The following is a 14,833-nucleotide window of genomic DNA, read 5'->3' on the forward strand; positions in this document are numbered from 1 at the left end:
AGATGCCCCCAAAAAAGTACCTAGGAAGTAAAACAGAAATGAAGAACTGTAGTGCAGAGGAATGGAGTAGAAGGAGCAGATCCAGATAACGTTAGTGGAAGGACACACATTATGTAAGGGAGAGGCAGCATGTGTGCGAGAGAGGAATCAACATAATTCGAAAAGCGAAAGGGGAGGGGGACATCAACTACAAGGTACCCAGCCAGAGAGAGCTCAAGAAAAGGAAAGAGGCATGAGAAAGGAGGAGCGAAAAGGAGAGATCAAAAAGCAAGATTTCTTCTAAGAAACAACAGCCGAGGGATTATTAAGGGTGTGATAAGAAGGGAGTGATAAGGGGGGCTGGGAGTTTAAGGGTTACACAAGTCGTCACTATTTTATTGTAAAGCCGGCATATGATAACAAACAAATACACTGCCAGAGAAAAGGAACATAGGGAAACAGCTCGATCTTGGGAGCCAGCTGTCTTTGTGTAATCTTTACGACCGATGTGTATGGTGATGGGAAACTAGCTGTCTGCCAGCACATTCAGGAGATGAACGGATAACCAGTAGCAGAATGAAGGAATTCATATGGAGATCTGTGTTAATCCTCCAGGCGAGCACTGCCATATACACCATAGGTAAGTCGTTCTTTATTATCAATGTTTTATGCGTCCTATTATAAGCGATTACTTAACAGTCAACCTGTAATGATTGCTGTGTAGAGTCTGGCATAACCACGGTGTTTAACTATTTAAGCGTCTGAGGGATATACGTGGGATTGCAAATGATGTGCAGCTTTAAAGGGTTAACCTGTTTGCATCAGCTTTCTCTATTGATCTATGAGTTTGTTCTGTCCTGTCAAAGAAAAGTAGGCAGGGTGCTCACTGCATGTGGAGACAGAGTTTAACTTTGGTATTTAAGAGCAGGATGAAGTGAGAAAACATATTTCTAAAGGATCCCAGTTGCCACCATCTGTTTAGTTTGCTATAACAATCCATTCATAGTTAAATAGTTAATAATGCAATGTTTGTGAACCCAGGGCATACCTGAAAACGAGAGAAACCTCAATGTATCCTTCCTCTAAAATACTTTACACATTTTTACTAAGTTTATTTATTTATAAATTACAATTAAACACAATGTATATAAGAAATATAAACGAAATAATTATTCTTTTCCAATTCCACTACTGCTAATTGTAAGTGGAGAGACTTTTAGATTGTAGTATTTTAATAATACACATTACTAGTAGTCACTGAGACCTGATGAGGTCCCTTTACATTTACACCCATCACCACACACACACTCCTTAATTGCTTTTCTCAACTCTAACACTGAAGACGTTATAAGAGGGTACTTATAGAAAGTAAATTGCTTGGTGCCCTATTTTGATTATGTTGAACCAGATCTCAAAATGATGTAATACAGACAGTTACCTAGTGTACTGAGTGAAATATCCAGACTTTTCCTTATGCTGTAATTCTACAACTGTAAATCTACAGTGATTCTCCTAAATTAGATCAATGGGAATTTAAAACTAAAATTTGTGATACACTATTTTGATTTTGCATATAAAGTTTAACCTACTATGGAAATAGATGAAATGTAAATCAAAATGCGGGAAACGTGTGGCACCATATACAAATTAACTATAGACTATTACAGCAGTGTATTTCAGTGTATTTTCATATAGTTCCTAATTTTAATAGAATATGTTTAATAGAAACATGACCGCATGCAGAAACATTTAAAGCCATTTTCTCTGTCTCTTGAATTGTATTTTCACTAACAAAATATATAGATCATCTTATATACTTTTGTAGATGACAGGGTCCCTTTAGGTTCCATTTTCATTAATGAGGGTGACTTTTATATCAGAAAGAGTTGGATTTTTTTTCTCAGGAATTAAATATTTCTCATTTGGGAGAGTTTCTCATCTCCGTAATTAAATTGTGACCTAACGAAAAAAAAAACTCTGGTAAAAGAAAATATTTGCAAAGTCCAGTTTTTCGGAGATTTTTGTGTTGGTTAGAATGAATATGAAATTCACACAGTCTGTCAAATTACTTTTCACTTTAGTTATTTAATTACAAAACTAACAGAATATATAAATAATACATACATTAATAATCACACACACATATATATATATATATATATATATATATATATATATATATATATATATACACACACACACACACACACACACATAATATAAGTTAAAACCAAAAGTTAGTGTACAATATAGTGGGTCACCATTTTTAAAAGTACCAATTAAGGAGTAGAAGAAAATGAGTATATTAAGATAATGTGAGCTATTTCAATCATTGAGTCTTTTACCTTTGCACCGCCATAACAGTGGCTAAGCTGATTTCATTTTTGTTTCCTGTATTTGTGTAGTGAAAATTACTAAAAACCTGGTCTTGTAACCATACTTGTTGGTTATTTTGTGCCAGACACACAGAACGCATTACTCTAGAATATCTTTAAAAAATACCTTTGGGACCAAGATTGATGATATAGCTCACAGAAAAACACAAAACAACAGACACACATGCATACAAAACATGTTATAAAGCCATGTGATGAGATTAGGGAGCCTATTATTCAAATAAAATATATAATTCTAGAACACAGAAAAAAAATCTTGTGTCACTTTCCTTAATAATGCCAGGCAAGCCAGTGACATATGTCATAGCAATACATCCTCCTCACAGCCAGAAGGGATGCAACATGCAGTATAAGCAGTTTATCAAATGAGGCGATGACATTTATTCCTGCTATTGGAAACATGGATATGCTTACTAGTTATTGCTAATTACTATTTATTGTGCTCAAGGATGGCTTGTAAAATGTGCGTAGCTAATATGGCATAAGGGCATATTGTGAGACAAACTCCCAAAGGGATCAACTTTCTGTGTTTCTGAAATATACATTTTACCTGGAGTATTTCTTTACATTGATTTTGGATTTTAATCACCATCCTTTCTCTTAAAAATAATCTTTGATTCAAATACTCATGCAAGGGGTTGCTTGCTGCTTTGATGCTGAGTACGCAACTAGCTTTAACTACAGCTAGTGTGTACATGTAGCTTCACAGTTGTTGGGCTATATTGGTCATGCATTAGTGGAATCATAAGTATGTTTGTAACAGGAATGACCTGTACCCCAACTGGGTACACCCGTCATACATTGCTTAAAAGATTTAAATCATCATGTGTCAGCAGTGCCAACCCAAAAAAGAGTCACTATTTTCAGGTGATCCCAAGGGAGCAGCGTCAATCCCAGAGTACCAATGGAGAGCTCAGCCGCCGTAACTTTCACCGGAAATAGTCCGTGCGGTAGCGGGGCCAGAGTTCCATAGCCACTGCTGGGTAAACCCCGGTCCTGAAGATGGGTAATAAAAGCAGGGTTCCCAAATGATCCCCCTCTCTGTAACCACTTCCATATGTTTCCCACCACGAGCATAGTGTAATGCGACGTGGTGGGACAACGGATGTCTGTAGCGAGGCAGTACCAGTTGTTGGCGGGCATTGCCGTGGTTCCTAGCTGCCGCACAGTTCCATGGATTTGCGGCTAGGTGCTGTCAGGAGCATTTCTGGGCCTGGTTAGGTCAGACCAGATGGGGTTTTCTGTCACCCTGTCCCCCCCAATGAGCACAGGGTGACTTGGACATAAGAGGGGACTGGGCAGACAGGAAAGGAGTTTCCCAAGGAATTCATCAGTGCCCCCTCCCAACCTCAAACCCGTCCCCATGTGTCCTCAGCCTCAGGGGGTTACCGTGACAATGTTGTTGAAATGATCTTGCTCCATTTAATTGTATCACTACTAATGTTGTGCTAAAACTTTGCTATTTACTAATGTTTTACCGAAGCCCTTTCTCAGGAAGGTGAAATATTGCAACAATTCATGCTGCAATGTATATCATTAAAAAGGTTGAACAGTATTACAACAACTGTAGTTGTACAGTCTGCAAGGAGTAGCAAACAGTTGTGTGTATTTAAATCCTTCTACCCACATCTCTTCCTTTCTTTATCATAGCTGACTTCCCTTAAAACCATGTATTACTAGGATTAAATTCATACGTCTTATTAACCTGAACCTGTCACATGTAGCTTAAGTCTCCATTTATCATTATCCCTGTATACGTTATTAAAGACTTACTCTTGAATATAGGAGACTTGCTGTTGATTCATTAATCCATTTACCAATTTGTAATGCTAGAGAGACCCAAACTATTTTCCGGTGGTCCTTGGCATCTTGGCAGACTGAGCAGATTCAGTGTAGCTTGTCTTTTCTCGCAGTCCTTGCTTGACAAAACACTCATCATTTTTGTTACCCTGTGACAGACTTCTTCACAATCTCTGTATTTATGAGATACATTACCGTGGTTACACCACAGGTACTTCTGGCCTTGAAAACGGAATTGAAAGTTCCTCCTTTAGTACTTTGTCTTTCCAAATGTTTTAATTGAAACATATTTACATTAAACTTAGCCAGATCCCGGTGTTCAAGATCCCAGTAAAAATTGTAGGGAGCAGGAATCCTTTTCACGTGTAGGACATTCTATGACTGCATAATAGCTCTTTTAAAAAACTGTAGTATATAATGCATGCCAAGCTTGGTATTTTTACATTGTGATCATTTAGATTGTAAGCTCAATGGTGGGGAGCCTCATAAGATCACCATTCTTGTCATGAACTTTGTATGAAAGTCCCATATGGCTAGGTGCAAGCTCACAGAAAAGGTCATCAACCCCTGTTGTATATGTATGTTATGTATTTTGTTATGTATTTTTTAACCCACCAACTTTAAATAGTACAGTGCTGCGTACTATGCTTAAAAGAAAAAAAAGTATAATATTTATGATCAGGACGTTTAGCTTGCTTGTGTGCGGTCTACTTTGGAAAGTTACGTGGGCTACATTTGATTGGACCAATTAAAATAAATAAGATTGATGCAATGAAATTACTGCCTGCAATTCTGAGTGGTTTCAACACTCAAACTAGGGTTTTGGAAAGGACAATATTTGGTTTGGATTTCTTTTCACTTGTACACTTTTCTAAAAACTCTGCTTTGTTGGATATTGGTCCATTTTAAAACATACACATGTCAATATAAGTCAACATAAGTGGGACATCTTTTAGAAAAGTGGACTATCCAGGACCCCTTTCATTTTTTTTCTAATGAAACTCCCCGTGAGAAGGCAATGCAGTGGCATTCCTATCATTACACCTTTATATTTCTTAACTGTATAAAACATATATGTGCATTGTCTACCGTGATCTCTGTACTCGTTCCAAGATCCTGAATCGGCTGCTCGTTTTCAGCTGCAAAGTCTGATGATGGCACTATGTGGCTGTGCCAATGAAGCACAAGCGTAGGCGTGTATTAACACAGTGTCACATATAGCGCCATTTCATTTAAGCCACAGGTCATATGCCACAAGTAATCCGAGCTGTAGCCCCTACAGGGCTGGTAAAGTCCACAAAGTGCTGTTGAAGCCTCAGAGTTGCAGCTCTGCTCACCAACCCTGTGAATACTCTCCTTGCCATATTTATGTTATATCGGGCACTTATTTTATTTTCAAGACGGGTCCTTGGGAGAAAAGGTTCCACTGGGTGGAATTTTTTGTGATAATTTAAATTTAGTGGTAGGCTTGGAGGAAGGATGTGCCTGGATGGTGGGATATACAGTATGTTTTTATTATGAATAACATTTTAATGAATGGCTAGCCTTTTAAAACATTTAACTTTTTTAAAAAAGTGATTTATTGCTGGGTTTTCTTCGGATAGTTTGAGTAAAGGACCCCTGGTTCCATTACCAGAATATGTTACTAGATAGGACATAGCCCTGTGGTATTATTTTTTGTACATTATGTTCCCTGTTGTGAAGGATATGTTAGGCAGGACCAGCATTGAGCACCCGCATATAAGAAAGATTGAAGCAGGCTGCCTGTGCTGATCCCCAATTTACAAAGAGAAGGCAGGCACTTTGAAGTTTTGCTATTGTTAGATTCAGGTGACAAGCACATAAATACTTTACCTAAGGAAATCTATATACCGTATATTTTTTTTTAGCTGGACAGGTTAAACTATTCATAGACACCTTGTGTAAGGCAACCTGAGTACTTGTGATATACACAAGCATAATTGTTCCCCTGTTGTAAAAAATAACAGAAAACCCCTAGTAAAAATACCTAATCGATGGGGTCACTGAGAAAAAGGTTAAGATATGTTTGCTGTGTTAGCTTGCAGGAAAGTGTTTCCCTCCACAAACCAGCTATTCAAAAAATGGCAAAACAATCTCCTTTGGGTAGTTATAAATGATAAAAAAATAATGGAGTTACATTTATATCCAATATTCCATAACGAGATATTTGACATCAGTGTTGCAGTGTACCCTGGTGTGTTCATTTATTTACATTAATATGCGCTAGCTGAAAAAAATCAATTTATAGGCATTACTGTCTCAAGTAAAATATGTTTGTGATAACTTAATTTGTATTGATCTTATTCTTCAATGGAATCTATATATTTTTTAAAAAGATCGTATATACCCTTAAATACTGTATTTGTCTTTTGTTATTTGTACATGTGAGTCAGTTTTCAATCACTTTCCACCACTGATTTTATGGTATGTTTAATCTAAAAAAGGTAATATAAAGGAAATGTTGAAATGTAATGCACCCAGCTCTGCCCTTTTTATGAATGCTCAGCACAGTTACTTGAAAGCTGGATCAGGATAGCTGGCAGTCAGGACATACGTTGTGCTACCACAACAAGACCATTGGCAACTGATTATATGGAAAACCTTTTCTTATGTTTTCTTTATCACCAGCTATATAGGCATGTCACAATATATACCACTCTCTACAATGGACCTAGTAAATAAAAAGATCTGATGATAGGAAATATCAATATTTTATAAGCCAATTTACATTTGCAGAATTAAGGTACAAAATGTGTCACTGAGAGGCAAAAGCTATGTTGAAGATTGTTTCCAGGTCTGGAACCTGTTTTTATTGTGGATCAGTGCCTGACAAGAGTGGAGAATATTCCTGTGAGGCAGAAGTATGACACTTGACAGGTGACTACTTTTTCTGTTAAGAAAAGATTCATTGGCTTGACAACTGCCCTCTTAGTTTTATTCTTACTGCAGACTGGGCTGAATCCTAAGAGGGTTATCTAGACAGATAAATGCTTGACCAGCCCTTGGATCTGGGCTCTCACAACAGTAGAATTGAGCTGGTTCTATAGTGTTTTCACAAGGCGACAACTACTGTAGTAAATTATCGACTGTATCTCCTTGTTCTTAACATACACAGGAAGCAGATGATACTGTAGATAAGATCGAGGCATGGGCATGATTGTGCTCTCCCCAACTAGCCCTGCTCATCAGGTGCCCCCATGGGCAGTGCTAAAGCAGAGGCTTGGAGTGACAGACCTCGCGCTCCCACCTTAGGATGGAAGATAGTAGATGATGAAAGTTGAGAAAGGTAAGAGATGGGGAGAAAGGGGGTTTGTGTGTGTAAGCTGGTTTGTGTGTAAGGGCAGTGTCTGTGTAAGGGCAGTGTCTGTGTAAGGGCAGTGCAGGTATGTGTATGTTTGTAAGATGGTGTGTTTGTGTGTAAAGGGCAGTGTATGTGTATATATGTGAGTGTTTGTAAGTTGGTATGTGTATGGACAGTGTGTGTATAAGGGCAGTGCAGATATTTGTATGTTTGTAAGCTGGTGTGTACGTATATGTGTGTAAGGGCAGTGCAGGTGTGTGTAAGGCAGTTGTGTGTAAGGGCAGTGTATGTGCATACATGTGTTTATGGGAAGTTGTGTGGAAGGGCAGTGTATGTGTATCTGTGTGTTTATGGGCAGTTGTGTATAAGGGCAGTGTATGCATATATGCGTGTTAATGGACAGGTGTGTGTAAAGGCAATGTGCATGTGTATATGTGTGTTTATGGACAGGTGTGTGTAAGAGCAGTGTAAATAAAACAACCTCTGTAAAAAGCTGGGGGCACAATTTTCTGTTCTTGCCTCGAGGGCAAATGGAGCTAGCGATGGTTCTGTTTCCAACTCATAGTTTGATCACCTTGTGACATATAGTTTTAGACTCCTAGCTGGCCTGGTAGTCATCAAGTGTGTAAGTAGGTGGATGTTGAAAACATCAGTACATTTCACAAGGCATATCATGGGGCACAGTGGCAATTATGGAGTCAAAAGGCATATCATGGGGAACAGTGGCATATAGAGGGTTAAAAGGCGTATCATGGGGCACAGTGGCATTTAGAGGGTTAAAAGGCATATCATGGGGCACAGTGGCATATAGGGTGTATAAGGCATTTCTGGGGCAGAGTGGCAAGCCTGGGGGCAGATGTGCATAACTGGGGGGGCTGGTTAAAAAAAAGGAAATAAAAACAAAATATTTTTCTCAATCATAGCTTTTATTAACAAACAATTGTTCACATAGTTTACATGAATTAACGTTTACTGGTAAGACTTTTTTCTATAGGGTCGTCTTATATTCAGGGTTTTTCTTTTTTCATAAATTAATATTCAGATTTTGGGGGGTCGTCTTATAATCGAACAAATATGGTACATTAAAACATTAACTAAAACATTTTGTAAAGGGAACAGTAGTAGCCTGTCATAGGGGCAGTGTCTGTGTAAGGGCAGTGTCTGTGTAAGGGCAGTGCAGGTATGTGTATGTTTGTAAGATGGTGTGTTTGTGTGTAAAGGGCAGTGTATGTGTATATATGTGAGTGTTTGTAAGCTGGTATGTGTATGGACAGTGTGTGTATAAGGGCAGTGCAGATATTTGTATGTTTGTAAGCTGGTGTGTACGTATATGTGTGTAAGGGCAGTGCAGGTGTGTGTAAGGCAGTCGTGTGGAAGGGCAGTGTATGTGTATCTGTGTGTTTATGGGCAGTTGTGTATAAGGGCAGTGTATGCATATATGCGTGTTAATGGACAGGCGTGTGTAAAGGCAATGTGCATGTGTATATGTGTGTTTATGGACAGGTGTGTGTAAGAGCAGTGTAAATAAAACAACCTCTGTAAAAAGCTGGGGGCACAATTTTCTGTTCTTGCCTCGAGGGCAAATGGAGCTAGCGATGGTTCTGTTTCCAACTCATAGTTTGATCACCTTGTGACATATAGTTTTAGACTCCTAGCTGGCCTGGTAGTCATCAAGTGTGTAAGTAGGTGGATGTTGAAAACATCAGTACATTTCACATGTTCACATATTAGGAAGCATCTTCATCAAAACAAATAGCACTTGTAAAAAGAAACAAACTCTTTGCTACCTTCACACTAATTACCGTATTTGCCCGATTATAAGACAAGGTTTTTTCCAGAGTGTTAAATGGGGGGCATAAGGCATTTCTGGAGGCAGAGTGCTCTGTGAAATGCCTTTTAACCCCCTTAATGCCACTCTGCCTCCAGAAATGCCTTTTAACCCTTTATACGCCACTCTGCCTCCTGAAATGCCTTATACCTCCCTATATGCCAGTCTGCCCCATAATATGCCTTTTAACCCCCCTAAATGCCAGAGTGGTATATAGGGGTTTAAGGCAGTTCTGGAGGCAGAGTGGCATATAGGGGGTCAAAAGGCATATCATGGGGCACAGTGGCAATTATGGAGTCAAAAGGCATATCATGGGGAACAGTGGCATATAGAGCGTTAAAAGGCGTATCATGGGGCACAGTGGCATTTAGAGGGTTAAAAGGCATATCATGGGGCACAGTGGCATATAGGGGGTATAAGGCATTTCTGGGGAAGAGTGGCAAGCCTGGGGGCAGATGTGCATAACTGGGGGGGGGGCTGGTTGAAAAAAAAGGAAATAAGAACAACATTTTTCTCAATCATAGCTTTTATTAACAAACAATTGTTCACATAGTTTACATGAATTAACGTTTACTGGTAAGACTTTTTTCCTATAGGGTCGTTTTTCTTTTTTTCATAAATTAATATTCAGATTTTGGGGGGGTCGCCTTATAATCGAACAAATATGGTACATTAAAACATTAACTAAAACATTTTGTAAAAGGAACAGTAGTAGCCTGTCATAGCTGCTAACAAATGGCAAAAATGTGCTAATGTAAATATTATAAAATGTTAAATACAGCATTAGGATCTGTCAGCAAACAAAGCCTATAATAGAAAAAAAGTAAAGGATCATTTAAAAATGCTTAAATCAGTCTCTAAAATATCATTAAGAATACGTTTGCCTTGTGATTCCAGCCATGAATGTTAAAGCACCGCTTGCTTCTTTCAACCTTGGTGTATAGGCTTAAATTTTAGCTTTCCATGTGTAGCTGTGTATGAGATCGCTGAAGCAAGAAAGGGATAAGAAGATGACAATCCATATCCATGTCACACATTCACACTTGGCTTGGCCCTCCAGCAGTTCAGAGGGTTAAAAGTGTTAAAATCAGCTATGCTGCTACTGGGTAGACACTGTAGGTCTACTCTGACAACTGTTTCCCTAGTCTTAAATAAAGCAAGACATATAAGACTAGTTTAAGAAATATGATGATTAAAAAAGGCATGCTGCCAGTTCATACACGTAGGATCTATCACTATGTTACATCACACGTCAAAGCATAACAGCAATTGGAATAATCTAATATTAAGGGAAGAGAGTAGAATTCTAATAGGCTTGTTTTTTTCAGTAAGACATTATAATGAGGTAGAATATTAAGTTCGCTTTCTAAGCTGTCAGCTGATTTTAGTACAACTTTTTCATTTTCAGTCGGCTCGTTGATTTCCAAAGTATGTACTTTTACAAACACAGTGTTACAAAAAAGCTGAATTTCTCTTTTCTAAAGGATACACCAAAAATGATACCAACTACTTTTACGTATCTAATATTAATCAGGTAAAAAAAAATCTGAAATATACATTTCACTCGCTGAGCAATGAAACTAAAAGGGAAAAAAGGAAAACTGCTAAATATATTTGGTTAGTGGATTAATCCTGTGGATATGTTTTTTTTTTTTTTTCAATGGTCAGTGGAAAAAGTAAAGAGGCACCATGTCATAAACATCTAATATAGGGCTGTCCAACTAGTGGCCTGTGGACCGCATTTACTTAATGATGCACTCGTTTGTGCCGATGGTGAAAACAAACATACAAAAGCACAAAATGATGCTTGAAAAGTTAAAAATAGACTATTTTAGATTGGCCCTCAATAAGCACTGATCTCAACCTGATTCAGAACCTTTGGAATGAACTGCAGTTGGAGAGCAAGAGAAACTACAAGTAGACAATTGCAAGAAGGTTATAGACAGCTACTCAGATTGTTTGGAGGCTATCATTGTTTCCAAGGGCTGTACAACCAAATATTAGGGAAGGGTGCCTCTAGTGCTGTTTAGGTCATATTTTATGTTTCCTCTGTAGAATCACATGACAGTTTGAAAAAGCATCATTTTTACTTTAAACATCTAATTAAAATATTCTGAAAACACAAAATAGGTACATTTCCAATTAGATACTGTATAATGGTGTACAGGATGTAGAAAATATTCAACGTTCCCAATAATGTTGACCATAACTGTATGTGATATTATCCAAATCCCAGGAATTGTTTGCTATACATCTCTCTATGTGTGTATATATGCATTTAAGTGTAGCATATACATTTGTGTGCTTGTCTGTGTGTTCATAGTCTCTAAATAAAACGTTTTTTACAAGTGCTTCGCAGTCATAAAAGTTGTCCATGCAGGGATATTAGCGTGTGTTGTTAGGAAAAGCTTTGCTCATGATAAACCTGTGGCATCATGAAGGCAATTCATTTTTCCATGTTACAGTGGAGTGGGAACGCAGCAGATGTTATGTGACCCCACGGTAAAGGCAAGGCTAAAATCTACGCGCGAACAGAAAGAAGGCTGTAGGCAAGGTGAGGGAGGGACTAAGAGGATCATGGAGTTAGAAAAGGAGGAATCTGTATATATGTATGTTAGAGTATGGTTGTGAAAGTGTGTGTTCGCATGAGCGTATGTGTGTGTTAGTATGTCATTGTGAGATTGAGTATTTGTAAGTGTGTGTTAGTGTAAGCATGTGTGTGTGAGATTGTATGTGTGGAATTTTGTTTACATGTGATTGTGTGTAAATATGTGTGTCAGTGCATGAGCCTAGCAAGAAGCATCATGTTTAATTTATCTTGTAAAAAGATTAGGTGCTTTACAACTATTGAAGCAGAAAAGGTACTGTTTATTATTCACTCTATACATATTACCTACTATATTCACAAGATTTGTATTGATATTAGCTAGCATTTGGACTGAAAACCATTTTTTTCTATAATGTTAATTTTTTCCTTTCTGCAAGGTGCTGGAAACATTCCTCAGAGATTTTGGTTCATATGGACATGATGGCATCACGCAGTTGCTGTTGGCTGCACATTCATGATGCAAATCTCCCTTCCCACCACATCCCAAAGGTGCTCTATTGGATAGAGATCTGGTGACTGTGGAGGCCATTGGAGTACAGTGAACTCGTTGTTGAAGGTTCGACTTGTGGGTTCAGAGATGGTACTCTGAATACCTTGGTTGTAATGGCTGGTTATTTGAGTGACTGTTGCCTTTCTGTCATCTCAAAACAGTCCCCTCTGACTTATAACATCAACAAGCCATTTTCGTCCTCACAACTGCAGCTCACTGGATATTTTTTCTTTTTCGGACCATTCTCTGTAAACCCTAGAGATGGTAGTGCGTGAAAATCCCAGTAGATCAGCAGTAGACCAGCCTGTCTGGCACCAACAACCATGATACGTTCAAAGTCACTTAAATCTCCATTCTGATGTTCGGTTTAAACTTCAGCAAGTTATCTTGACCCTGTCTACATGCCTAAATGCATTGAGTTGCTGCCATGTGATTGGCTGATCAGCTTTTTGTGGTAACAAGCAATAGAACAGGTGTACCTAATAAAGTGGCCAGTGAGTGTATATGTTTGTTATATTGTAAATAAGACTTAAGACTTTGTTTAAGTTCCCCATCAGCCCTTTTATTCTAGATAGGAACGAACTTAGCTAGCATAGCCGTCATTGCACACTCTATCCAGGGCTGTGCAGAGGGGTCTGTAAGGGGCACTGCCCTGGGTCAGGCCTAGGTTAGGGCACAATAAAAATACCTTCAGGTCTATAAACTAATGTGGGACTACTTGAGAGTTGGCAAAAAATACAGCAGATTAAAGCCTAACTCATGATTTCAACACATACTGTATTAGCACTGGCACAAAATAGAAAAAAGAAATGTATGCAGGAAATGTGAATAGAAAGGAAGTTGAAAAAGGCATGAAACCAAAAAATACACAATTTATGAGCAGCCTGTCACCTTGAAATCACAGAAGCTTATACCTCATAGACGTGAATGGAGCACCATAAAGTCAATGGAGACGCAAAGAGGCTTCTGACACTTTTTCTTTTATATTGAGGAGCCAGGGCTCTATGGATCATTGCTGGGTGGATCCTTAAAAGTTCTTATGCTCACGTGCCCACTGTAGGCGCTTTCGGCAGTGTTCAGGGGTCAGCATGGGCACCCCGACTGGTCGGCATTTATGCAGCCCCATATGCCACAAACTGCAATGCACTGTACGTTATGACACCTTTCCATCAGCACCAGCATTAACTTTTTCAGCAATTTGAGCTAAAGTAGCTCGTTTGTTAGATTTGACCACACGGACTAGCCTTCGCCCCACACAGGCATCAGTGACCCTTGGCTGCCCATGACTCTGTTGCTGGTTTACTGCTTTTCCTTCCTTGGGCCACTTGTGATAGGTACTGACCACTGCAGACTGGGAACACCCCACAAGAGCTGCAGTTTTCAACACGATTTGGCCCTCACCAAGTCACTCAGGTCCATATGCTTGACCGTTTTATCATGATTATCAGTGTTTTTTTACTTCACCTGTCAGTAATCATAATGTTCTGGTTGATCAGTGTACACTCTCATGCCAATAAACACTTACACATACACACTCATACACTTACATACTAATGCACAAGCACACATAAACATCCTCACTTAATAATCACCACACACTTACCTAGTACAGAACCAAAGCTGCAATATTACTGCAGGGTCTCATGAGTGGGCTGGTGAAGAATTTTGGATGGGCCCAGAAGGCAGCGCCATCTCGCTCCTTCTGGTTGCCATGGGATACAATGAGCGCCTCGTGAACTGCATGCGGCCTGGAGGCCACTAGTTGGACAGCCCTATTTTAAATGTTTACGACATGACTGTTCATTGGTGCCCCTTTACTTGATCCACTGACCCATGGAAAAAAAAACATATCCACAGGATTAAACACTGATCTTATCCACTAACCAAATATCTTTTGTAGTTTTCCTTTTTTCCTATTATTTTCATTGGTGAGCAAGTTGAAATGTATATTTCATATTTTTTTACCTGATTATTATTAGAGTCATACAAGTAGTTGGTATAATTTATAGTGTATATATGAAAGTTCATCCTTTAGAAAACAGAAATTCAGCTTTTTTTGTAACACTGTTTGTAAAAGTACATATATGTTAGAAATCAATGAGCTGACTAAAAATGAAAAAGTTGTACTAAAATCAGCTGGCAGCTTAGAAAGCCAACTTAATATTGATCATAATGTTATGGCTGATCAGTATATATATATTATATATATACAAGCTACAGACTATCCAACTTGAATGTCCTCCAATGTTGCTAGATTCCCATCACCCTCAGCCATTATCTTCCCACAGAAAATCACAACATAAGCTTTTTTTCCCCTGTTGTGTTCCAGCTTTACTTTCACTGCAAACTCTACCACTCATGTCTAGGAACAGCTGGCAGCATACATACGTCTTTGCCTGTGCTGAGAACA

The 14,833-nt window shown here is 38.7% G+C and overlaps 1 protein-coding gene across 1 annotated transcript in view; it reads left to right on the forward strand.

Moving 5' to 3' along the window:
* The first annotated feature begins 205 nt into the window (after window positions 1–205).
* The window catches only part of LOC128470300 (carbonic anhydrase-related protein 10-like), a 93,389-nt gene continuing 78,761 nt past the window's right edge, over window positions 206–14,833 (forward strand). The window contains exon 1 of the mRNA XM_053452166.1: window positions 206–619. Coding sequence (XP_053308141.1) covers window positions 556–619 — 64 coding nt within the window. The 5' untranslated portion in view covers window positions 206–555. The remainder of the gene's footprint in view (window positions 620–14,833) is intronic.

Source organism: Spea bombifrons, chromosome 12, assembly GCF_027358695.1.
Source record: "Spea bombifrons isolate aSpeBom1 chromosome 12, aSpeBom1.2.pri, whole genome shotgun sequence".
NCBI lineage: Eukaryota > Metazoa > Chordata > Amphibia > Anura > Pelobatidae > Spea > Spea bombifrons.